This window comes from Nomascus leucogenys, chromosome 3 (genome assembly GCF_006542625.1).
Source record: "Nomascus leucogenys isolate Asia chromosome 3, Asia_NLE_v1, whole genome shotgun sequence".
NCBI lineage: Eukaryota > Metazoa > Chordata > Mammalia > Primates > Hylobatidae > Nomascus > Nomascus leucogenys.
The window spans coordinates 91,736,839-91,762,866 of NC_044383.1; the positions used below are offsets into that span (position 1 = coordinate 91,736,839).

Consider the following 26,028-nt stretch of genomic DNA (forward strand, 5'->3'; position numbering starts at 1 on the left):
CTGAGCCTTCTCCACTCTTCATATGCTCTGCATGTGACTTTGCCCTTGTCCCTGGATTTAAGTAACATATTTATGCCGAAGATTCCCACTTAAAACTCTAACTCAGATCTCTCCTTTGAGCATGAGACTCAAATATCTAACTCCCTATTTGACACTGCTACTTGGATGATATTTAACATGTACCAAAAACTTAACACGTCCAAAATATTTATCCTCCTAATCTCATCCTACACAACTCACTGCCAACTCACTGATAAATGGTACCAGTTTCTCAGATTCAAAATCTCAGTCATTCCTCATGCATCCTTTTTTCTCAGCCTTCCAACATGCAATCCCTTAGTGTGTCTTCACAATTCTACCTTCCAGGTATATTCCAAACTCACCAGCCCGCCTTGTCCACAGTCCCCAGTCTAGCCTGAGCCACCTTATCTCTTATCTGGTCTACCGCTACCAACATCCATCTGCTCTCTCTGCTTCCTTATCAGCCCCTCTAATCTGTTCTCCACAAAATGGAAAATGATTTTCTTACATCAAAACCATGTTACTCTCCAGCATAAAACTGCAGTGACTCCCATCACACTTGGAATGAATCTGACATTCCCTAACACGGCCATGAGGCTCTCTGCCTTCCCCCTGCCCTTAATCCACTCCTCCCTTATTCACTGGGCTTCTCTTAGGTCCTCTCTGAGACCAAGTGCTTTGTTCTCAGGGCCTTTGCTTTAACATTCTGGGCTGCCTGTCCCCCATTTTCACTTGGTTAGTTCCCTCTGAGCCTTTAGGTTTCAAGTGAAAACTCAGGGGAGCTTCCCGTGACCACTCCAACTGCACAGGGCCCTCTGTCATTCTCGGCTGCAGTCTGTTTATTTCATGCACAGCTCTTCTCCCAACTTGCAATGCTGACATTTATTTTCTGTTCACTTGTTTTTGCCTGTATTTCTCATAAAGGCAAAGACAACCTCTCTTCACATCGCTGCTACATTCCCAGTGTTTAGCACAAGACTTGGCACATGGCAAATTCTTAATAAAAACAAACTGACGGGATGAATGAAAGGGGTTCTTCCTCATCCCACCTCCACCCATCAATGCTGATAGAGAATTTCTGATGAAGGCAAGGAAAGGCAGCCATACATAGACATAAATGAATTGTAAATCCAAACAGGTGAGCTTTAGGAATCCCAGAACACTCCTTCGTTGCTCTTATTTCTAAGGATTCTGAACAATGGTGTCAAAGCATTTCCAAACACAATCAAATCTGCGGATTCTTAAACAACATGCCATCCACAGTTCAGATTATACTCTTTCTAAGTCTCTTCCAAATACTTAAATTAGCTATATACATATTAAATTCTGGAGTTGAATTAGATATATCCTAGGCAAAACAGAAAACTTGAGGCTCCAGATGTAGGTAGCACATATATAATGATTTTTTACTTGCAGGCTAAATGATTTTCTATTTGAAATCCAATTTCACAATCACACTCTACCTGAACTGAGATCAAAAAAGCATGCTGTTTAAAGACATACTTGTATGCATATATTAATGTTTACAGCTACTTCTATACAGGCATATGTATACAAATGTACACACATAGAGGCTAGGAGGAAACAAGGAGTCATCTATTACTTGATTCAGAACTAACTGGTAGATGCTCTTAAAGACAGAATTAACCATTAAAATCCTACAAGAAAACCTAGGCAATACCATTCAGGACATAGGCGTGGGCAAGGACTTCATGTCTAAAACACCAAAAGCAATGGCAACAAAAGCCAAAATCGACAAATGGGATCTCATTAAACTAAAGAGCTTCTGCACAGCAAAAGAAACTACCATCAGAGTAAACAGGCAACCTACAGAATGGGAGAAAATTTTTGCAACCTACTCATCTGACAAAGGGCTAATATCCAGAATCTACAATGAACTCAAACAAATTTACAAGAAAAAAACAAACAACCCCATCAAAAAGTGGGCAGAGGACATGAACAGACACTTCTCAAAAGAAGACATTTATGCAGCCAGAAAACACATGAAGAAATGCTCATCATCACTGGCCATCTGAGAAATGCAAATCAAAACCACAGTGAGATACCATCTCACACCAGTTAGAATGGCCATCATTAAAAAATCAGGAAACAACAGGTGCTGGAGAGGATGTGGAGAAATAGGAACACTTTTACACTGTTGGTGGGACTGTAAACTAGTTCAACCATTGTGGAAGTCAGTGTGGCGATTCCTCAGGGATCTCGAACTAGAAATACCATTTGACCCAGCCATCCCATTACTGGGTATATACCCAAAGGACTATAAATCATGCTGCTATAAAGACACATGCACACGTATGTTTATTGCGGCACTATTCACAATAGCAAAGAGTTGGAACCAACCCAAATGTCCAACAACGATAGACTGGATTAAGAAAATGTGGCACATATACACCATGGAATACTATGCAGCCATAAAAAATGATGAGTTCATGTCCTTTGTAGGGACATGGATGAAACTGGAAAACATCATTCTCAGTAAACTATCGCAAGGACAAAAAACCAAACACCGCATGTTCTCTCTCATAGGTGGGAATTGAACAATGAGAACTCATGGACACAGGAAGGGGAACATCACACTCCGGGGACTGTTGTGGGGTGGGGTGAGGGGGGAGGGACAGCATTAGGAGATACACCTAATGCTAAATGACGAGTTAATGGGTGCAGGAAATCAACATGGCACATGGATACATATGTAACAAACCTGCACATTGTGCACATGTACCCTAAAACCCTAAAGTATAATTAAAAAAAAAAAAAAAAAAGACAGAATTAAAATGGGCTGCATTTGTCAATTCAGCCTGAGAAGATGATTTAAATTTTTCTTTTGAGACATGAACCAACATAAATGATGAAGCTTTCTCTAGTGTCTTAACAAAGCCACAGTGTTTTATATCAATTTCTACATGAAGACCCAGAACTAACTACCTCAGAGTACTCAACTGTTTAATTGTGACAGCCTGGTCAGAGAAGCCAGCACCACTTCTCAGGGCAATTCAACTTTGAAGCAATGAGTTTATGTACCAAGAACATGGGCACACATCCATGCTGTATTTTCAACTAACAGCTGAATGTCTTCTTTCCCCGTCTTCTGCTTTATACTGAGCTCCCAGGGGCAGGAGCAAGAAGACAAGCTTCTACAGGACAGTTGGCATTTGGATGAATATTGAAAGATGTGTGGAATTTCAGAAAATAGTAAAGAAAAATGAGCAGAACCAGGATGGGTCATGGAGAAACGAGGCAGAGGTGAGTCTGAGTATGGTGGTCCAGGGCTATGGGGCGGCACTGGGGCACGGCTGGATGAAGGGCATTGAAAGTTGTGTGGAGGAGCATGTACCCAACACAGACAATGACAAGGAACTTGCATGTGTTTCTACGAGGTACCCTCACAATGCCTTCCACTTCATAATATTTTACTACTATTTTTATAACTATGACAATATTTCTCTCTATATCTTACATTGAGTCAGCACAGAGGGTGAACAGAGAATAATCCAGTTTGCCTTCCTAAACCCAGGTCAAGGTACACTTAATCCAAATCAAAAGACTACACTTGTGGAGATGGAAATTTTTTCCTCCCTCCTTCACAGACCAATGACAGTAATGCCAGTAATGGTTTTTCCTTCAGGGAGATAATGGAATATCCCCAGCACTGGGTCTATTTTTACTCACCCATCACCCATCGACCATCAGTGTAACTCCAGGCAAAGCAAGTGGAGGGGAGAGGAGGGAATAAATCTGTGTAGCAGGTGGGCAGCCCACACGAAGCTTCTGTTGTCTCTCCTCTCCTTTTGTTCTAAAACAGTACGGCAGAAAGCCAAAAACAGTTGAGTTACTGGCAAACTAAAATGTTGCCCCGGGGGTTTAAGAAAAGCAGGAAAAGATTACCCCCAACTCTTTTCTGCCAAGCCTTCCCTAGGCAGAGCAAATCTAAACAATGATCACACTTGTGTTTCTAGATGGCCTGCTAATCCTGTTAATTGTCTACCATCACCTATTAGGGAGGCAGAAATAGGGTGACAGACACTGGGACAGATGTAACCCTGCAGGTAGAAAAATCACCTGCTTTGAGTACAGAAGTGGCCATCCAGACTCACTGCACAAGGGGCAGAGGTCTTGGGCTACAGTTTCCAAAACAGATCTGTGAATATTCTTCTGAATTTGAGTTAGAAGGTGGCTGGTGCCAGTGTTGGCAGGAATGCCAATCCCTGAATACGATCCTGAGAGAAGTCAACCAGAGATAAGATGACAAAAACAAAAGAGTAAATAAAGTTTTATTTTATTTCTGAATATATTTCAAGTGGGGGTTCAAGCTGCCACATGGTGACCAACATTAAGACTTAAATAAAAATTTAAGTGTGTGTCTATACAGGCACACCTCATAGATACTGTAGCTCAGGTCCAGGCCACTATAATAGAGCAAGTATCACAAAAGAAGAAAGTCACACCCACTTCTGGTTTCCCAGTACATATAAAAGCTGTTTACACTAGTGTACAAAGCAATAGCATTATGTCTTAAAAAAAAGTACCTACCTTAATTTAAAAACACTTTATTGCTATAAAATGCTAATGATCATCTGGGTCTTCAGTGAGTTGTAATCTTTTTTCTGGTGGAGGGGCATCTTGCCTCAATGTTGATGACTACTGATGATTGGGATGGTGGTTGCTGAAGGATGGGGTTGCTGTGGCAATTTCTTAAAACAGCAATGAAGGTGAAACCCCATCTCTACTAAAAATACAAAAAATTAGCCGGGCGAGGTGGCAGGCGCCTGTAGTCCCAGCTACACGGGAGGCTGAGGCAGGAGAATGGCATGAACCCCGGGGGGTGGAGCCTGCAGTGAGCCGAGATCGCACCACTGCACTCCAGCCTGGAGGAAAGAGCGAGACTCCTTCTCAAAACAAAACAAAACAACAACAACAAAAAAACAAGGAAGTTTGCCACACTGGTTGACTCTTCCTTTCATGAAAGACTTCTGTAACATGCAATGCTGTTTGATAGCATTTTGCCCACAGTAGAATTTCTTTCAAAACTGGTGTCAAGCCTCTCAAGCCCTGCCACTGATTTATCAACGAAGTTTATGGAATATTCTAAATTCTTTGTTGTCATTTCAACAATGTTCACAGCATCTCCAGCAGGAACAGATTCCATCTCAAGAAACCCATTTCTTTGCTAATTCATAAGAAGGCAACTCCTCATCCATTCAAGTTTGATCATTAGATTGCAGCAATTCAGTCACATCTTCAGACTCGACTTCTAATTCTAGATCTCTTGCTATTTCCACATCTGCAGTGACTTCCTCCATTGAGGTCCTGAATCCCTCAAAGTCATTCCTGAAGGGTGGAATCAACTTCTTCCAAACTCGTGTTAATGTTGATATTCTGACCTCCTCCCATGAATCATAAATGTTCCTCATGGCATCTAGAATGGTGAATCCTTTCCAGAAGGGTTTCAATTTACTCTGCCCAGATCCATCCATTTGTAAGGCAACTACAGCCTTACAAATGTAGTCAAAATTACTCCTTCATCCATGGGCTGCAGAATGGATATTGTGTTAGCAGGCATAAACACAACATTAATCTCTTTGTACAGCTCCATCAGAGCTCTTGGGTGACTAGGTGCATTGTCAATGAGCAGTAATATTTGGAAAGGAATTGTTCTAAGCAGTAGGTCTCAACAGTGTGCTTAACAGATTGAGTAAACCACTGTAAACAGATGTGCTGTCATCCAGGCCATTTCTAGAGCCCAGGCAGAGTGAATTTAGCACAATTCTTTTTTTGTTTGTTTTTTCGTTTCTGTTCAAGAGACAAAGTCTTGCTCTGTCGCCCAGGCTGGAGTGCAGTGGTGCAATCATGGCTCACTGCAGCCTTGAACCCCCGAGCTCAAGTGATCCTCCTGTCTCAGCCTCTTGAGAAGCTAGGACTACAGGCACATGCCACCATGCCTGGCTAACTTTTAAATTTTTTGTAAATAAATTTTGTATGGGATCACACCACATTGCCAGGCTCATCTTGAGCTCCTGGCCGGAGAGTTCCTACTGCCTTGGTCTCCTAAAGCACTGGGATGACAGGCATGAGTCACTGTGCCCAGCTAATTTAGCACAATTCTTAAGGGCCCTTGGATTTTAAGAATGGTAAATGTGCACTAGCTTCAACTTAAAATAACCAGCTGCATTAGCCCCTAATAGAATCAACTCGTCCTTTGAAACTCTGAAGCCAGGCAGACTTCTCTTTAGCTATGAAAGTCCTAGATGGCATCTTCTTCCAACAGAAGGCTGTTCTGCCTATATTGCCAATGTTTTAGTGCAGCCACCTTCATCAATTATTTTAGCTAGATCTTCAGGATAACTTGCTGCAGCTTCTACATCAGCACTTGCTGCTTCACCTTGAACTTTTATGTTATGCAGATGGCTTCTTTCCTTAAACTTCATGAACCAACCTCTGCTAGCTCCCTAATGTTCTGCAGCTTTCTCACGTCTTTTAGTCTTCACAGAACTGAAGAAAGTTAGGGCTTTGCTATGGATTAGGCCTTGGCTTAAGGGAAGGTTGCAGCTGTTTTCATCTTCTCTCCAGACCACTCAAACTTTCTCCATATCAGCAATAAGGCTGTTTTGCTTTCTTACCATTCATGCGTTCACTGGCATAGCACTTTTTATTTATTTCAAGAACTTTTCCTTTGCGTTCACAAGTTGGCTAACTGTTTGGTGCAAGAGGCACCTATAGCTTTTGGCCTATTTTGGCTTTTGACATACCTTCCTCACTAAGCACAATAATTTCTAGCTTTTGATTTAAAGTGAGAGATGTGCGTGTTTTCCTTGCATTTGAACATTTGGAGGCCACTGTAGGGTTATTATTTGGCTTAATTTTAACATTGTTATGTCTCAGGGAATAGGGAGGTCTGACGAGAGGGAGAGAGATGAGGGTACAGCTGAAGGATGGAGCAGTCAGAACACACACAGCATTTTTCAATTAAGTTCACCACCTTCTATGAGCGCATCTGTGATGCCCCAAAACAGTGACAATCGTCACATCAAAGCTCACTGTGATGTAATAATGAAAAAGCTTGAAACATTGTGAGAATTATCAAAACGTGACAGACATGAACTGAGCACACGCTGTTGGGAAAATGGTGGTAACAGACTTGTTCAACACAAGGTTGCTTCAAACCTTCAGTTTTTAAAAAATGAGGAATCTGCAAAGTACAATACAATAAAGCAAAATAAAATGAGGTATGCCTGTATGACATAAATAAACTAATGGAAAAGGCAGTAAAATCTCCATTAATATGTAACAAGGAGACTAGGAGTGAACATTAACATTCATTATAAAATATTTATTATTTAAAATTATTCATAAAACAAGTCATTAAATAAATCATATTTACAAATCATAAAAATATAAATTTGTGGTCCCTCATTATCTTCCCTTTTACACTGAGTATTGTTATCTAATAGGTTCTATAAGGATCTACAAAGTAATCACAAGATACTTAACATGGTGTAGAAACTATACTTTTTAGAGGTAAGAAAGCTTAGGGATTTAGAGGCCATTTAGTCTAATTAATTTTTTCTTTTTTTTTTAGAGATAGGGTCTCGCTGGAGTGCAGTGGCACAATCATAGCTCACTGTAACCTTGAACTCCTGGGCTCAAATGATCATCCTGCCTTAGCCTCCCGAGTGGCTAGCACTACAGTTGTATACCACTGTGCCTGGCTAATTAAAAAAAAAAAATATATATATATATATACATATATATATTTGTAGAAATGGAGTCTTGCTATGTTACCCAGGCTGGTCTTGGACTTTTGGTCTCAAGTGATCTCCCTGCACCAGCCTCTCAAAGTGCTGGGATTCCAGGTATAAGGCACTGTGCCTGGCTAATATGTTTATTTAAGAGGTGAAAACAAAAATCCTGAGCTACAGAGAGAATAACTTATCTTGATAACAAAATGTGCAGGATTAGCAGAGATCTGGAGTTCTAAGTTCTAGTCTTGGCTCTGTCAACTGTTAACAGTGTAACCTCTGTTAATACACTTACACTGATTGAATTTTAGTTTCCTTGTCTGTAAAGTAAGAGGGCTCCATTAGATGAGCTCTAATGTATATGCAATTGGAAGGCATATAACTTGTCCTGAGGCCAGAATCATATTAGTGGAAAAACATGCCACCTAGGAAAAAGCAAAGGAGGCAGCTATGAAATTAGGGACCTGATTACCTTTCTGTAGGTGGGTTCGTGCCATGCTTCCATTCCAAACAGCAGGCCCCAGGATGGACTGTGTCCACATCCTGCTCAGGGACCGTGTAGGAGGGCAGTTGGGAGTTGGTCACCCCAGGCAAGACGCTGACTTAGCAGAGAATCAAACACCTGGAGAGCCATCTGGACACTAGCTTACACAGCTTCCTCACCATGCCAGGCAATCCCTCAGAGTCCATCCTAATGCCCAAATATTCCCATACGCTTGCATCATGCTTCATGTTCTAGAAACAGTATTAAATTTATTTCTCCACGGGAGGAGTGCCTCCTTAACAGGTGCTTCTGTCTTTGTAGTATGTGATTTCTGCTGTCGACAATTATAATATCTGAAAATTCTATTTTTTAGGAGCCTTCATTTTTCCAACCCTGATCCTGAGATTTAGGTACCTGGCCACCAGGTGGCATTTGGGTGCCCTGATCTCAGGGTCTACACCAAAAAGCTCTTGCCGAAGCCTTTTTTTGCCTTGTGTGGCAGACTGCTAGTTGTCCCCCAATATCTATCTATTCCTCTTGTTCCCTTGATAAAAAGGCCCTAATTTTTAGCTGGTCACATTTTTTTTTTCTGGGAATAAAACTACATCTCAAAACCTCTTTGCAGCTGAGCGTGAGTATGTTTTCACCAATAAGACATAAGCAGATAGAGGATGCAAGTCACCTCCTAACAAACATCTTTATAAGCCCGCTGACACATACCCATTCACCATATCATAGGTTATGTAGTCTCAGTTGCTGCAAAGTAATGTCCTCTTTTAGACATGGAAGAGAATTTATGTACAGTGGAGTAGAGACTGCAGCAACTACAGACTTCAGCCACATAACTTACTTCTCTATTGTAAGACAGCAAGAAAACAGACTTATCTTCCAGAGTCACACAGCTGGTATCCAGAGAAGGAGAAAGGGACACAAGTATGTACACTCTGAATATGAATACCATGCTCTCAAGCTAGAATGCCTGCATGACAGGAGAAATTCTAACGTAAAATATGTTGCCATGAAGCGTAATATCAAAAATAACACAAATGCTCAGGCAATAAATCGTCAAGAACTGATAGCAATTCAAGCAGTTTCCTAATCATATGAAAATAGAGTGACCCCTCAGAAAGTTTCTTTTTGAAAATACTGCCCCATTCGCTCTTCACTAAAATGTTCTGAAAATTTCTGACCTATACCCAATCACACGAACACGCTGCTAAGGGAAGACACTGCCACTCATTCAATAGTCAGCTCACCAAGGATGTGGATGAGTCAACACTCAAAAGCTGCAGGTATCATGAACTCGGCGCAGAAGTTAATGAGTATTAAAACACTAATTAATGTTCTGAAAATATGTTCTTTGAATGGCAAAGCCTATATGCTAGCAAGCACAAATCAGCTATCACTAAGATTAGAAAAATCTGAATTAAAGGGAAAAAAAATTCCACTCCCTCCACCCCAAGGCATGTTGGTAAAGCCAAAGAATCTTCTTACTTTAGCATTTTGGCTCAGCTGCAAAGCAAACCGCCTTAGGGATGTTACTGATGTTTCATATGTACTATAGCAGGTAATCCCCAGGAAAGCCAAATTCCTATTAAGAGAACAACAGTAAAGATAATAAAATTAATGTTAACTATTTATAAAATCTTTATTATTTTTCCTTTGTATTAAGTTTGCTCCCCTTCTTAAAATATGAGTACTTGGATTCTCTTAATTTATACTGACTTTTATAAAATGTAGATGCTTGTTAACGGAGTTGATTCAGGGTATAGAGTCAGTTAAGTGTTCTTTTCAGGTCTATAAATTTTGTCTTTCATTTTGCAAGAAGAAAAGCCAATCTCTAGCTGGCTGAACAAAGATGAAACACTGAGGAATCAAAGTGTATTTTTGCTACATTACATTCCTTTGTGACACCACATTCAACCACAGTACACTATTCCATCCACAGAGAAGTGCCCCAGGCAACCATCGCACAGGGTACTGAGGGTAGGATTATTATTTTCTTGAATTTACTGTAACAAAAAAGCAGAAGCAGTCTTTGAACAAAGGACAGTGGTAAAATTGTTCAGGAATCTCAGTGGGGAACTGGGCATTAAAAAACACCCATTCCCTCAAAGCCCTGCACAACTTCCATCCCTCCTGTGAAGGCTTCCTCCTTTACCCAAGCCAGGATGGGCTCTGACCACCACAGCACTGACCGAAGCCTGTCCCTTTCCCCTGACCACTGTGATAACATCCTTGGGTTCTTCGATCTTTTCAGATCTGTATGTTTCAACTTTCCAGTCAGACTGTAAATTTCCCAGGGGCAGTGCTTATGTCTGGAATTCTTTGTATTCAAACAGTACCTGGCATTGCATATCATACTATGAATATTTATTGATAGGCTATATTTAACTACCATTTCCCTATTACTTCACTTTGTTTAAAATGAAGCATATTGCTGACTGTAAATGTAGACAGATTTTTCAGGTAAATTCACTTACCACCAAATCTGTTTTAAAAATATAATTTCTATGATCAATATATCAACTTCTTTTTAAAAGACAATGGCACACAAGTTCTAATCAATATTACGTGGTTGTGTCATTCACAATAAAATGCAGGAAAAAGATGAATCAATTGCAGATTTGATAAACCTATCTAAAGCTGAATTCTTATCTGTGTTCCAGATTGGAAGATAAACTGACTGTTTCTAGGATCAGATTTTCAAAATTGTATTTCTAGTACAGATCAATTTTCTACCCACAGCTACAATCAGGAATGGATGAAGGCTGTATAGACAGCAGCTCTGTTTTGTGTCTGTCTGTAAAATACGACACCAGATCCCTCACCTTCCCAGTCGAGATGCTCAGGGTCTTAAGGGAATATATTAACAGATCACACGAAGAGGAGCACTCTGTGGCTCATTTAGCCATGTTTCTTTGGCCCTTCTCCTCCGTGGTTGGTCTATTTTATCGGCTACACCACCAGGTAGGCAGTGCTATTAAAAGAGGTTCTTGGTCACAGTGTTGACTAACCATGCAGAGTAATCTGTGCTGCAATATTCACATCAAAATGATAATATGCCTCACAGAATGAACAAAGAAATGAAACACAGCCTGGGAGATAAGATACTCTTTTCAAGTCACCTATGGGGTAAATATAAACCCCAGGGTCAAGTGGAATCAAAAGTAACATTATCCTAAAGTAACTGAAAATGAAAATAAAATGTAATAGAAGCAAAAAATGTGGCTTCTATTACACACCGTTAGGATGCTTTCCATTCATCCACAAATCCCTCTCCAGAGTCTGCTTTTTACAATGGCAGGTCATTGTTGGCAACACTGCCAAGAGCCTAATCAAAATGTGAGAACATCTGTCATGCTCTCATTGCATGTCAAAGCTCTGCTGCACACATACACTTGAATCTAAACCACTGCACAACGGATTTTAAGCCATACAAGTCAATGGTGTTGTGACATCATACTGTGTTTCAAAGGCACCTTTTACACAATGAAAGAATTCTATTTTAATAATAGTACAACATGTATGAGGTATATAATCAGTAGATAAAAATCTCCTATTGGCACTATACATAGAGGCTATACCCTGTTTATGGGCAAAGTTGCATTTTCTAAATATGGAAATGAAGAGCAACGCATTAAGATCTGTACTGTCCAGTTACTGTTTAAATATTTACCATGAGTCTTTTTATTCCTATTACAGCAGTGCAAATAAAAAATTGTAAGTATTTAAGAGGCTCAATGCCAGGAACTTTTGTTTGGGAAGTGGAGAGCCAGGTACAGGGAAACTCTGGGAGTGTTCCAGTGCCACAGGCACCTGGCAGCGCCTAAGCACATGTTCTCCTCGGTTTAACCTGGACATTCCAGGCTGCTATGTATGTGGCTGGTAGGTTTGTATTCCACAGAAGCACTTGCTTAGCTGTCATGTTTATCTTTTCATTTGTAAATGAAAACAATACATATTAGGTGGTAACTAGCTTGTCATCTACAAAGAATATTACCATTATCAGAATAGGAAAAAAAAGCCATCTAATAGGGGAAACACTCCACTCATACTAAGTAGTAAGAGGTATTTCCCTGGAAGAAGCGGCCTCCCTGGCAGCTGTCATTATTATAGGGGTCCTTCCCTTCCCCAGACTCCAAAGGCAATTATACATTTGGGTACTAAATGTTTGTGGGAAGTGGAAAAAAGAGGAAAACAATGTCTTTTTTTACACAGAGCTAAGCCCCCTCATAGACATGAGAAGATCAGGATCTCTCTCAGGCAACCGTACCCTGACCTACCTAGGGCAGCTGAGACTGTGCTCTTGAGAGCAGAGGAGAGAACACTTGCTGGGTGCTGCCTGGGTGTCCCTGGCATTCTTGATAGGAGAGGCACACCTATCCTTGCTGGGGATACCCAGGCAAGGACCAGAACTAGGCCCTGAGAAGACCAAATGTCACAACTGATAGGGACACATTTTCTACAAATTAGAGGAAAAAAAATGAGCAAAGAATGCTAGACTAAAAGTGAACAGATGTTAAAAGATTGATATAGGATGAGGGTGAATTTATGAACCATGAAAATACCAGACAGGGGCTACAGGCCCCTACAGGATCTCGCTCCTGGCAATGGCTCACCATGAAAACAAAACAAGAAGCCAAATAAATAGGAAACTAAAAGTCTGTTATATTTATTTCTAATGTTGATTAAAAAAATGGATTATATTCTATTGCCAGATCTTGAATATACCTTATCTCTTAATAATCCCACAGGAATCCTAAAATACAGATACTATCAATCTCTACTTTACAGTTGAACAAACTGTGGCAGAAAGGTTAAATGACTTGTCCCAGGTGGATTTCAGGCCTGTCTGACAGAGCTTCTTGACCCTGTATGTCTTCTCGGCCCTGTATGTCTATCAAGAATGTTGTGCTTTTAAATGCTATTTACATAGATGAAGATTCTGCAAACTTTTTCTTAAAGGCCATATATCAAATATTTTAGGCCTTCTGGGACACAGAGTTTCTGTTGCAACCACTCTAAGTGCTAAAGCAACCACAGACAATATGTAAACAAATGGGCATGTGTTCTCCAATAAAACAGGAGACCAGTTTGCCAACTGCTGATATAGAACAGGGGCTGATAAATCATGGCTCTACACCAAATCCAGCCCACCACCTGTTTTAGTAAACAAAGCTTTATTCATGATCTAGATGTAGCCTATCATCTAGACCATTTCTAGACAATTGAAGGGTAATTCACCAAGCTATAATAATGCCCTAGTTTCACAGAAACATGGTGGGGAACATCCAGCGCTCTTTGTTCTAATCTTCCTTCACAAACAATGTTCTGATTCCTAATCTGTGGCCTGTGTGGTCCAGCCCTCCAGGTGGGAGGGCCTTGATAAACACCTGGTGCCCTATTGGTGACCTCTCATTGCAAAGGAACAGAGACATTCTTCATCATCATCAATCAACCAGTGATTCAGTTTCTGGAAGACTCAGTACCCTTGGGGAGCTGAAAAAACAAAAAAGGAGATTCTTAACCTGAAAAGATGGTGGCCAAAGACGAAGCTTGTGGTGACATGACAATTAATTTATTCATTTAAATGTTTTATTGAGTGTCTACGCTGTGCCATACAGAAATGCACATGAACTTCAGACTAAAAACACTGACTCACAGCACTAAAGTCAATACTTTACATAGAGCAAATCCCCATGTTATTTACAACACCAAAAGACCTGAGCTAGAACACAACCCATATTCAAGCAAGCAGATTGACACAGACAGAAATGTTACAACAGGGGCCCCCAAGACAAAGAACTCCAGCTTCCTGTCAAGAGTAGCAGCCACAGGAGCAGAACCTGCAGGGATGGGAGGGCAGGGACTACGCCAGCTCACTGCTGAATCCTGAGTGCCTGGCTCAATGACCGTCAACAGTGGGGGCTCCAAAATACTTGTTGTCTGTATTACCATGAATTACCTCCACCGCTTCTGATAAGCTGCAGTGTAAATGGCCCAGCCTGAAAGTCACACTTCCTAACTCTCACATTAATGAGATCATATTCTCCATACCTGGACTGTCTGGTAATCAGAAGCGTCGATTCCTTTTACAGTCACCTCTCGGAAAACTCTTGGCTCCAGTTCCTCTTTGGTAAGATCACAGTGATAAATGATACCTAAAAAGTAGAAGAAGGCTTGGTTTAGTCTACGGGACTCACTAGATGTAAAGGGGGCAAGGATCACAAACCACAACCAAATGCCAGCAACGGCAAGAGAGGAGCATTTGTCAGGGACTTGGTTAATCCCCACTACAGTCGAAGGCTCACTGCAGACAAGTGCTTAGAACAGAGTCTGGCATGAGGGGTGCTATGTAAGTGTTCATCCTCCTCCTCATCATCTCACGCAGCCTTCTTTTTTACAACACTAGTAAGTGTATACATTTTAGAAGATTCTAATGCATTCTGTGAATATGAGAAAAGGTGAGAAACCTAATTGCGGAAATTTAACTGGTCTTCCCCAAGCTGGGTCACTTAGGAATGCAGGTCAAAAAAATGGTAGACTTCATCTAGTGCCATTTGACCTGGGAGGTGACTGACAAAAAACTCAAGTGATTTGCCCAGGGTCAAGAGCCAGTCAGGGGTCTCTTGATAAACACTCTGGGGCTCCTGCTACCTGACATCTACCTATCTGTGGACACTCATGTGGACAGCAATCACGGACCAAAGATGACCAGTAGATATTTCAAAATTGCTTTTCCAATTTGGATTATCCCAGTAATTGTGCACAACACAAAATGATTAATATATATACTAAGAATTCCAGCTTATGTAACACTAATTAAACATTTCCCAAATTTAATGCTACTACTTTCTAACATTTAAGAACTAAATCAAAGAAATAATAAGACAAGTCATTAATGTTTGAAAACAATGACACTGCTGTGGTTTATAAAACAGAATTAGTCATCCACAGAGTGGCTGGTGTGGAAATAGCACCTCCCCACATAATACTTTAAACATATGGTGTCAAGTATATGAAAAATTGATTTAGTGATCCCATCAGTACTTGCTGGAAAACCAAAAACCAAACGGTACTCCCACAGGGCACATTTAAATGGAATAATCATTATTAAAATGTCAGTCCTTTCTTTCTTCTCGACTCCTCTGTGTATGCACTTCACTAACAGCTGGGAAACAATATGCTGCCCCTGACTGGAAAGCAGTAATACATTTAGATCCGTGAACAGCATAGCTGCTAATCCTTATGAATGTTGTCTCAATTCTCATGATTGCAGACAAACTGTTTTAAGGTTACCATAACAGGGTATACGATTAATGCTGACAGTAAGATATATAACATGACTCAAGTATTGACTTTCTTAGTTTAAGTTACGCTTGGATATTTGTTCGAATATACCTTTATATATACTTCCAATTCCATTCTGTGAGCAGGTATTCTAATTTACCAGATATACTGAATACTGTACTTGCCTAAATAAATGTAATCTTGGGGTAAAAGGCTATCTCTTGTGGTATATTTTAATTTTTAAGAGCTTCTTGATCAGTACCTGGTGACCCCACAAATACAAAAAGGATGTGAATCCTTGAAAAAAAGTACAAATAATCAAACAACAACAACAAAAAGACAGAGTGCAGACCAAGCATGTGCCATTTGAGCACCTGCCTCACCCTGGCATCACCACGACCTGTAGTACAGCAAATGACAAAGGCCTAGGGAGCCAAAATTCCCAGCTCTGAAAGTTGCTAGCTCAGTGACCTGAGACAAGGCACCAAAGTACTAGAATGCAAGTTCTGTAGTGAAAGACAATGAGTAGGAAATATACTCTAAATGCCTGTTTATCTAGAAAGGTTGAGACATCAAATCTGACCACAGAATGAAATAAATATGCAACAGGGGCTGGTTACTGTCACGGAAAGAGTTTCAAAATGCCTGACCTCCCTATTCTTCTGTCCTGTGCACCAGAAGTCGTACCTTGAAGGAGGCTGTGTTAAACCTGAAGGTACTGGCACTTAACATATTTTATCGATACTTTCTATTTATAGATCCATCTAGGTTAGCCCACTGCATATTCACAGCATAATGTGAATCCCTATAATCTAATGATGCTTTGTGTCCCATCTGATTTGGCTCAGAGGATAAGAACAAGGAAGGTGGGGTTTGAAGAAAACATCCTAGAATCATAAACCAGAGTTGGTCAGGTGATCGCTAGGAAATAAATTTCAAAGTTTAAGGGTGAAAAAAGAGAACTGAACTTATGGAAGTCCCTTAAGGCCAGAGGAGGTATCTGGACTTGAGAAGGAGGCAGGGAGATCAGTTGGTATGTTCCCAGTGTAATCTGAAATAAATGTAAGGAGAAGTAGGAGTAGTCAGGAGAAAGAGACAACTCTAGGAGAAGCTACCAAAACAAGAATCAGGGGATCCGAAAAGTCACGTATGTAAAAAGGCGGCAAACTTTGTAACCCATGGAGATTTTGTTTTAACTGATTTTAGGTTGGGTTTTAACATTATTCAAAGAAAAAAACAAAAACAAGTCTCAAAAAGTTTTGCCTTTCCCTGATATCCCTGAAAGGCTTTTCTATGATTTCTCACCCCTGACTCCCAGAGCCATGCAAATGGGACTGCTCTACCGGATTATTATAACATGCAGGTCTGGAGCTCACCCTAGGCAACTCTCCAAGGTTCCACAAGTACAGAGTTCACTGGTTCAGCTACTAAGTGGTATGAACCACAGGGAATAAGTGCACTGTGCTCTAAGCTGCTATGGCTGCCTGTTTTCTTCCAAATGTGACTCAAGGTGCCAAAGTAAGTCATAAATGGCTTGGGCTCAAGATGTGTTTTCACCATGTACCTCCGAGGAAAACAAAGTCAGCTGGTGTGCACCTGCCAGAGTTACCAAATGTCTGCAGCAGGAAGCTGGAGCTGCAGTTATTTGTGACCCTGGGGCTTTACATATAATTGAGTACCTCTGCTCTTTACTGTAGTAGTGAACAGCTAGCCTTCAGACACCAGTGCAAGACTACTTGTGAGCCGATGTGTATATACACACACTGACAATCCGTGCTTTCATGAGATCTAATCTAATTATCTGATGGCTGTTTTTGCATTTGGTCTCACAAGATCTGAATCCGGAAGCCCCATTCTCTGGTTTTAGAAATCAAATTGCATTCAGGAGAGAAAAGAGAAAAATGGAGGCAAAACTAGTAAAAAGAGACAGACAAAGCTTGGTCAGAAAATTAAAGCTTGGTCAGAAAATGTCTGGCAGTACAGAACGAGGAACACACTTCTCTTTTCAAATTTCACAGCCATAGTCACGGATAATATTTCATCGTTTGGCACAGAACCCAACATTTTACACTTGGACAATAAGCCCTTTCTTCCCCAGGTAATGATGAGCTTGTTCCTGACATAAATGGTCACATGCGGTCACTGAAGAAGGTTTACAGGCCTTTGGGGACTCCAGCTTTTATTAAGAGCAGGTGAGTCACCCTCACTGCCCTCCTTATTGTCCTTTATCTATTTAAACTGTTTAAGATACGACATTTTCCAAAGTAAAACTTCTGTACCCAGTGTAAATTTGAGGAAATAAACTGTGGGCCCTGTGGCAGTAGGCTAAGAATGGCTATCTAGAAGAAATGATTTTCCTCATCTGTCCACTGGCTGCTGCTGTACTCCAGGTTCTAGGGGGAAGAGGGAATGGGGGGGTAGGTGCAGGACACCCTGAAGTCGAATTCTTGAACGGTCGTTCCCTGGCTTCTGGCCCTCGCACGGTTTCCACATTCTTGTGGGTGTTTTTCCTAGCTTCTCTTGATCCACTGCAAGGTGATTGGGAAAGTAAAGCCTGCTAGGTTTTCAAGGTATACTATCAGACCTATTTACAGAACATCATTCTTTTGGTTTTAATAACTCTGACAACAACCTGCCACCACAGTAAGATTCCTTATGGATTGCCTGCTCTGTGACTCAGAGGCTCAAAATAAAAGTGATGAGACATCACTGTCAACTGGCTAAATCCCAAGAGGAGGACAGGGCCACTTGAGCACCTGCCTTGCTCTCCCCTAAGACTGCTTTTTTTGTCTAATGACCAAACGACTGCAGCAAAACTGAGTGGGACAAAGAGCGCTTTGGAGGAGTTCAACATATGTGCATATGGAAAGTGCCGACTTTTTTCAGGCAGATTGCTTTTAGGACAGGGTCTGCCTGGTCAACTACAAACTGCCAACTGAGCCAGACTCCTGGGACAAATCACAGTGTGTGTATGGCCATGACGCTACAAAAACAGTGCAGATGGACAGAATGGAGGAAAAAAACAAAACAAAGCAAAATGAATGTGACCAATTTTTTTTTTTAAGTTAAAAAGAGAGCTATGTTTACTTTGGGGAAAATTAACCCGTACCATGAAATGTAAAACCACAACTTACAAGTGTTTCCCTTTCCTACTAGAACCAAATGACACACGTTTTCATGATGTAAGACTATACTTTAAGAATTACATTTTATTTCAGTTTAACAACAGCAGAATTGATTCTCAGCTTATTCCAGAAAACATTTTTTGTCAGATGTAGCTAAAGATTTTACATTTTATATCTGCACTGTGTTCTTGTGCATACAGACCAAAGACTGAATCAAACGTTGTATTCATTGGTACTAATTTTTCTTTTTTTTTTTTTGAGATGGAGTCTCACTCTGTTGACAGGCTGGAGTGCAGTGGCGCGATCTCGGCTCACTGCAATCTCCGCCTCCCAGGTTCAAGCGATTCTCCTGCTTCAGCCTCCCGAGCAGCTGGGACTATAGGCGTGCACCACCACGCCCAGCTGATTTTTGTATTTTTAGTAGAGATGGGGTTTCACCATGTTGCCCAGGATGGTCTCGATCTCTTGACCTTGTGACCCGCCTCGGCCTCCCTAAGTGCTGGGATTACAGGAGTGAGACACTGTGCCTGGCCCATTGGTACTAATTTTTAATCGATCTAGAACGTTAGCTGTTCCTGCCTCCAGAAGAACAGGGACTTGGAATATAAGATTAATGAGAGTGCCATTTTAGGCGTTTACATTTCCCTTTGTTCTGGGCATCTGTTCTACCGTTTTATTCCCATTAAGTAATTTTGGCTGTAATACAGCATATGTGATTTTCAATAACACAGCATTATACTTCCATTTCCCCAAAGAAACCCAAACACCAGTCTGATTTTTAAAGTGAACAGCAACAGTGAAAAAACACTTACCTGGAGATAAAAAGGAAGTAAACTGATAGAAGATTTCAGTGTCCTTCTTCTGACCGCTGTACCCTACGATGCTGCCGACCTCAAGTGGGAAGGTCTTAAGGAGAGCACCAGTAGTCAGGTCGTGGAGCTGCAGGATGTTCTTGACGTCATGGAGGTAGCATAAGACCAAGAAGTTGGACCTGACACAAGCTATCCATTCTGAAAGGATAAGAAGAGAAAAAACCTAATGCAATTTTAAAAATTAATGAAAACATATTTGAGCAACAGTTCCAGAGCTTCACATAGGGCTATGTAGCAATGAGACTTGCAAAGTCGCTTTTACATTTTTTTTTTTTTGAGACAGGGTCTTGCTCTATTGCCCAGGCTGGAGTACAGTAGTGCAATTTCAGCTCACTGCAACCTCTACCTCCCAGGTTCAAGGGATTTTCCTGCCTCAGCCTCCCAAGTGGCTGGGATTACAGGTGTGTGCCACCATGCCTGACTAATTTTCCTATTTTTAGTAGAGACGGGGTTTCACTATGTAGGCCAAACTGGTCTTGAACTCCTGGCCTCAAGAGATCTGCCCACCTCGGCCTCCCAAAGTGTTAAGATTACAGGCATGAGCCACCGTGCTCAGCCTTATAATTGGTTTTAATCATTCATCTAGTTTTCAACATATTCTTTTAATAAATGGCTATTTTATTTCCCAAGGAAATAAAATACTTTTGGGCCAGGGGCTTCTGATGACCTAGATAATGTGTGGAATAGTAACCCTGCCTTCCTATTTTGTGCCTATTATCATGATATAGGAGCTATAAGGAGGAAAACAATAAAAGTCAAATCATGGTTCATGTCTGACAGGATTGTTTATTAGATCAAAATGTAATAAGCCCTTGTTATCCACCAGATTCCCTGCAAAGTGCCAGAGAGACAAGTAGTAAGATGAGGTCGATTCTGCTCGTGAGACAAAATCATATAAAAATGCAAGTAATAAACCATAAACAAGGGTAAGTGACTGGTTGGTTGAGGATCCAAAATAAATGACAGCCCTAAAGCAAGGGCTGAATTGAGTCTCAAGTACAGGAGTGTGGAGATGGAGGGGAAATGGGGGCTAGCAGGAAAAGCACAGCATCCTATTGGATGAGGTGCAGGAAGATAGGCGACTCCTGGCACGAAGGCCAGAGCCAGGAATGAGGAGAGGGGAAAGGAACAGAAAGGACAGAAGGAAGACTGGTAAAGAGAACAAACGAGAGATCTGTTTTCAAGAGGAAGAGTTGTTCAGTTCGGGGCAGATGGAGATGCTGGTGGTGGCCTGATAGGCCATCCAGTGAGCTAGGTAGAGGGGAGTTTAGTTACCTGTGACTGTGGAGCCACTGTTTGAACACAAGGGCAACATAAAGATGGCATTAATAAAGGACGCATGTGTCTAACAGCTGAATGCAGAACAAGGGCGGAGGGGAGAAGAGTAAGAGCACTATTGCAACAAGCCGGGGAGAACACCACATCAAGCGGGGGATAAAGTCTGGGCAGGAAAGAAAACAAATGAAAGGTATTTCCCAAGAAGAATAGCCAGGGCTTGATGCCTGCAGGGATATGGAGAGTAAGGTAGAGAAATGAGTTCTCCTCAACTCCCAGGGCTGCAACTTTCAGTGACAGTGTTCAGTGACAGAGCTGGGAGAGTAGGAGTGAGAGGTGATGAGGAAAGGAGAAAATGAAGGACAAGCACAGAGGTCTGCCTGAGGTAGGGCCAGGTCACCCAGAGGGAGAGACACCACAGCAAGTGGAAGTGAGGACAGGGCTGTAGGGGACAGGTCACATGTGCTGAACAGACAAGCCTTTCTTGGGTTTCATGTGGTAGGGTGGGGTTCTTGACACTGCTTATTTTTATAACCCAAGAAACTAGCAGTTCATGTTTTTAGGATGCTAGAATTTACCCACATGAAAAACAAGATGTTGGCCAGAGGGAACCCTGAGGATCACCAGGGGCCTTGATCTCGGGCTGCTGAGATTACTATGGCAAACTTTTCTTTCTCAAGTGAGGACATAAAGAAGAACTCACACAACCAAAAGTAATTTGCTCATTCTCCAATGCACTTTTTTAAAAAACCTCAATCAGGCAACATATTTCATATGGCTTAATGTTTTAAAGAGACCAAAGTATGGGGGAAAAATGAAGTAAATTATAGCTGTCAAAGAATAATCAATCTGTGTTAACTATGAGTACATCAGAATTATAAAACAGACAAAAGTGAATAACAAAAGGACAAGGTGATTTGTAGACTGTCATTAATAAAAGCTCTGACTTTATCACTGTACTTTATGACTCATCTCTAGTTTTTATTCTTAATAGGGCGCTCTGTGCTAATGATATATGGCACATTCAAATTCAACCATGCTTCTCTTTAAATTGATGAGTTCTAGTGAACACTGATGGTTTCCCCTTTCCAGTCTGAAAATCTTATAACCTTTCAGAAGGAAGGTTATACAAATATATCACCCCCCCACAACAAAATCTCCTAGCATTAATTTGCATTTCATTACATCTATAAGATGGGATGTCACCTTAAGGCATAGTTAAAACCCCTCTTTTGGCTTTAAATGGTGGAAATTCAGATGCCTTGGGAAACAGTTACAACATCCATGATGATGTCCTATACAAGAATCACTGTTTAATCCTGACTTGTGCCTGAAAAACTCCTGGAGCACCTACATGAAGACTTATGCCACCCAAGTCTCATTTGGATGCAGCAACACATGAGGTCAGTGCATGATGAACACAGTGCTGAACCTGGCACGTAGGAAGCCCTCACTAACTGCCGGCTATAACTACCCTTAGGGGGACATTCCTGCCTCAGTTTGGACAGAAGCCATCAGGCTATCAAAGTGACTAGAAACAGATTCACTAAACAAAGATACTGAAATAAATGGTCAAAAATCTGTTCTGTGACTCATAGGTCCCTTGTCCAAATATAAATAAGGGTCAGAATGTGAACAGAGGGTTTTGAGGAGACAGGTGGTAAGATTTCCTCTTGCTCTTGCCTGTAAGTCCCCCACCCTATGGGAGGGTGACAAGATTATTACTTTCTACCAACCCCAGCCTGACACAGACAGAGTACCGGTGCCTGATCCAAACCTGCAAGTTAAAAGGACTGTGCCTGGAAATTCAAAGGCAGGAGAACGGCCAACTACTTTAGAGGAAGAGCCTGGAATGGGTTGCTGTCTCAGGTTTACAGATGTGAATTTCGAGCAGGCATGCAGTTGTCTTGGGTCCTGTCCAATAGAACTGCCTAAAGGGGTACAGAGATCTAAGTACAAGAAGGTTGAGGGGTGCAGTCAGGTGCCCAGGGGCTGAACAGACTCTCAAGAAAACACCCAGGAGTGCTTTCTCCAGGGCCAAGGGACCTGCAGAAACAAGGGACCAGCAGGAAGTGCCCATAGCAACCTGTGACCCCGAGAGAAGCAGCTGGATTCAGCTGCTCCCCTGCCAACTCCAAGCAACGCTAGGTTTAAATACCTTCCAGGCACAGAAAGCATACCACCTTGAGCAAGGGAGAAATAGCTCCTTATTGATCAAGGACCTGAACATGGATCTGCCTGACTCCAAGACCTGTGCTTTAATTCACTGAAAAACACATTTTAGGACTGCTTTATCTTAGGGCCACTCTGCAGATCTCAAAGGAGACTTTTTTTCCTCATTATATACCATATATTTTGCATTTCTAAATGGTCCTATTTTATATTTTATCATCATTCTACCCAGCAGCAGCAGTTCACCACCACCAAGTAACTTCATTGGCTTAATAGTACTGAATTCTTCTTTTGTGTAAAAAACTGTCCCCAAATTAATGAGTTTTATTGTAGTCAAAATCAACTTTCATGCAATAAATAACTTACAAAGCAGCATATTATTTTTGGAAAAATCACAGAGAATGAATAAAAGGGAACTGAAAGGCTCTCTGTGAAACACGACTGATATGGAAGTGACATTCTCAAGAGGTTAATGTAGTTCACTGCACAAAGCAGCAACTGCGATGGTTTCAATTCAATCTGACAATAGTCTATTCCCTTTTCTAATAAGAGGGCTCTAAATCCACACTAATATCAACAACAGGGATAATGCAAATAGCCAAAGGTTAATCAAAAGCTTAAAGCTAAGGATTCTAAATCTAAACAGTTTTAAAAATTAAATGTTTGTGATTATTACCAGATATTAAGTATACAAAGACAACTGATATATTTTTTTAAAAAGCAGTACTTTGGAAGTCTGAAATCCTACCTTTACAATTTTTATGAAGACCTTGCATTTCTACATGATATAGTACTAAGCTACAAAGATATCACACAATGAAAACTTGGATGAACTATTTAGACACTTCATTCCTGATGATTACAGGTTGAAGGTTTTATACCTTGTAACAGGTCACTAGAGAATGAGAGACGCACTAACTTGTTGATGTTCTCATCAAAAACAAGAGCACAATTTTCAAGTAACGTGTTCTCACCTAAGACATCTTTCTCATGCTCAGGAACAAGTACTTTCCACTTAGACTCTTCAGGATCCCTGAAGTCAATGTTGATCACGCGATAGTTGGGAGACTGGCGATTCGTCTTGAATGTGAACACCGTCCCCTCATTGGTCACGTAGTCATATTCTCCTTCAAAGTTGTCGATCAGTTTTACCCACTTTAGGATTCCTGGCAAGAGACCAAGCATTCTCATCATCTCTTTAATGTTTAAAAATGGTGTTGCTTTGTGTGTAGGGAGGGGAGGGTGGATCTTTCTTATCCTCAAAACATAAAGCAGAGATATCTGGAAGATCTAGGGCATGAAAAGGAGCAAGAACCAGTTGTGGGTGAATTGAAAAATGCTAAGGAGCCCCTGAAAAACCCGGCAAGGAGGGGAGAATGAAGGACCTCTCTTCCCGGCCCATCACCCCCACAAGATCTGGTAAATCCTCTTCTAACTGAGCCAGCCTCAAATCTGGGCACTTCTCTCCACCTCTCCTGCCATCACACCATTCCAAGTGGTCGCCTCCCTCCCAAGTCTTTGTGTTCTACAGCAGTGGCTTCCAACCACGGACACTTTCACCCCCAGGCAACATCTGAAAATGTCTGGAGACATTTTCGGCTGTCACAACTTGAGGGTGGGGCTACCACTGGCACCTAAAGGGTAGAGACCAGAGATTCTGCAATGCACAGAACAGCCCTATAACAAATTAGCAGCCAGCTAAAAAGGTCAATAGTTCCAAGTCTGAGAATTCTTGGTCTATAGCATTAGCTTCCTACCTGGTCTTCCCATTGTCACTCTTGATTTTCTCAGTATGGCAGCCACCACAGTATCTCAATCTTCTAAACTGATCCATGTTAGTGCCCTTAGAAACTTTCAATGACTTCTCCATTATACTTGAAATAAAATCCAAATTCCTTCCCATGGTCTTGCATGCTACAGTCCTTTCCCACTTAGCCAACTTCAGATGGTTCCAACACTTGCCTCACTCCCTGTCCTTTACTGGCATTGGCCTTTATTAGATGCCACTTTTAATCGGCACCCAGTTTGTTTCTTCACAGCACTTCTCTCAAGATCTATTCATTCATTTATTTTTGTTAAAAGATGAGGTCTCTCGGCTGGGCGCAATGGCTCATGCCTGTAATCACAGCACTTTGGGGGGCCAGGGAAGGCAGATCACTTGAGGTCAGGAGTTTGAGACCAGCCTGGCCAACATGGTGAAACCCTGTCTCTATTAAAAATACAAAAATTAGCTGGGCGTGGTGGCACACGCCTGTAATCCCAGCTACTCAGGAGGCTGAGGCACGGAACAGCTTGAACCCAGAAGGTGGAGGTTGCAGTGGGCTGAGATTGCACCACTTCACTCCAGCCTGAGCAGAGCGAGACTCTGTAACAACAACAATAACAACAACAAAAAAGAGATACGGTCTCTCCACATTGCCCAGGCTTGAACACAGTGGCTATTCACAGGCATGATCATAGTTCACTGCAACCTCCAACTCCTGGGCTCCTAAGATCCTCCCTGCCTCAGCATCCTGAGTAGCTGGGACTACACGTACACAACCTAGCGCCCAGCTCTTTCTCAAGATACAATTATGTATTTATTGGCTTATTTTTTGTCTTTTCATTCACTGTTTCATACTTGGCACAAAACTGAGTGGCAGGTAACTTGAAACATACAAAATAAAATTTGCATGGCACAAAAGGGACATTTTCCAGTCTTTAATACTAAGAACTAGAGATGATCATCACTAAAGTAAATCTTCAATATGTCCGTATCATCATCATTTAAATAGCTCACTAAATGCCACTTTTAATATTTAAAGTTGAAACCACTAAAATCCCTTGGAAAAACATCTGTTTTACCATGTGTTTGACACAGATGATGTTCAGAGAACATCTCAAAAGTTCTATAAACAAAAAAGTTCTATGACTTCTAAACTACTAAAAGGCAATGCCTGATCTTAGCTATTCTCCAATTATCTACTTTTAATTTCACAGTGAAATTGCTACACTAATTTGGGTAGTTCATTTCCATTCCTTGAATCTCT

The 26,028-nt window shown here is 41.3% G+C and overlaps 1 protein-coding gene across 2 annotated transcripts in view; it reads right to left on the minus strand.

Moving 5' to 3' along the window:
• Positions 1-26,028, minus strand: part of PREP (prolyl endopeptidase) — a 127,097-nt gene that overhangs the window by 33,754 nt on the left and 67,315 nt on the right. Inside the window, exons 8-10 of one of the 2 annotated variants that reach the window (XM_030809517.1) lie at positions 23,974-24,165; positions 19,493-19,690; positions 14,323-14,426 (exon numbers count right to left, since the gene is read on the minus strand). In XM_030809517.1, the coding sequence (XP_030665377.1) occupies positions 14,323-14,426; positions 19,493-19,690; positions 23,974-24,165 (494 nt within the window). The remainder of the gene's footprint in view (positions 1-14,322; positions 14,427-19,492; positions 19,691-23,973; positions 24,166-26,028) is intronic. The other variant, XM_030809518.1, reaches the window with a different exon arrangement.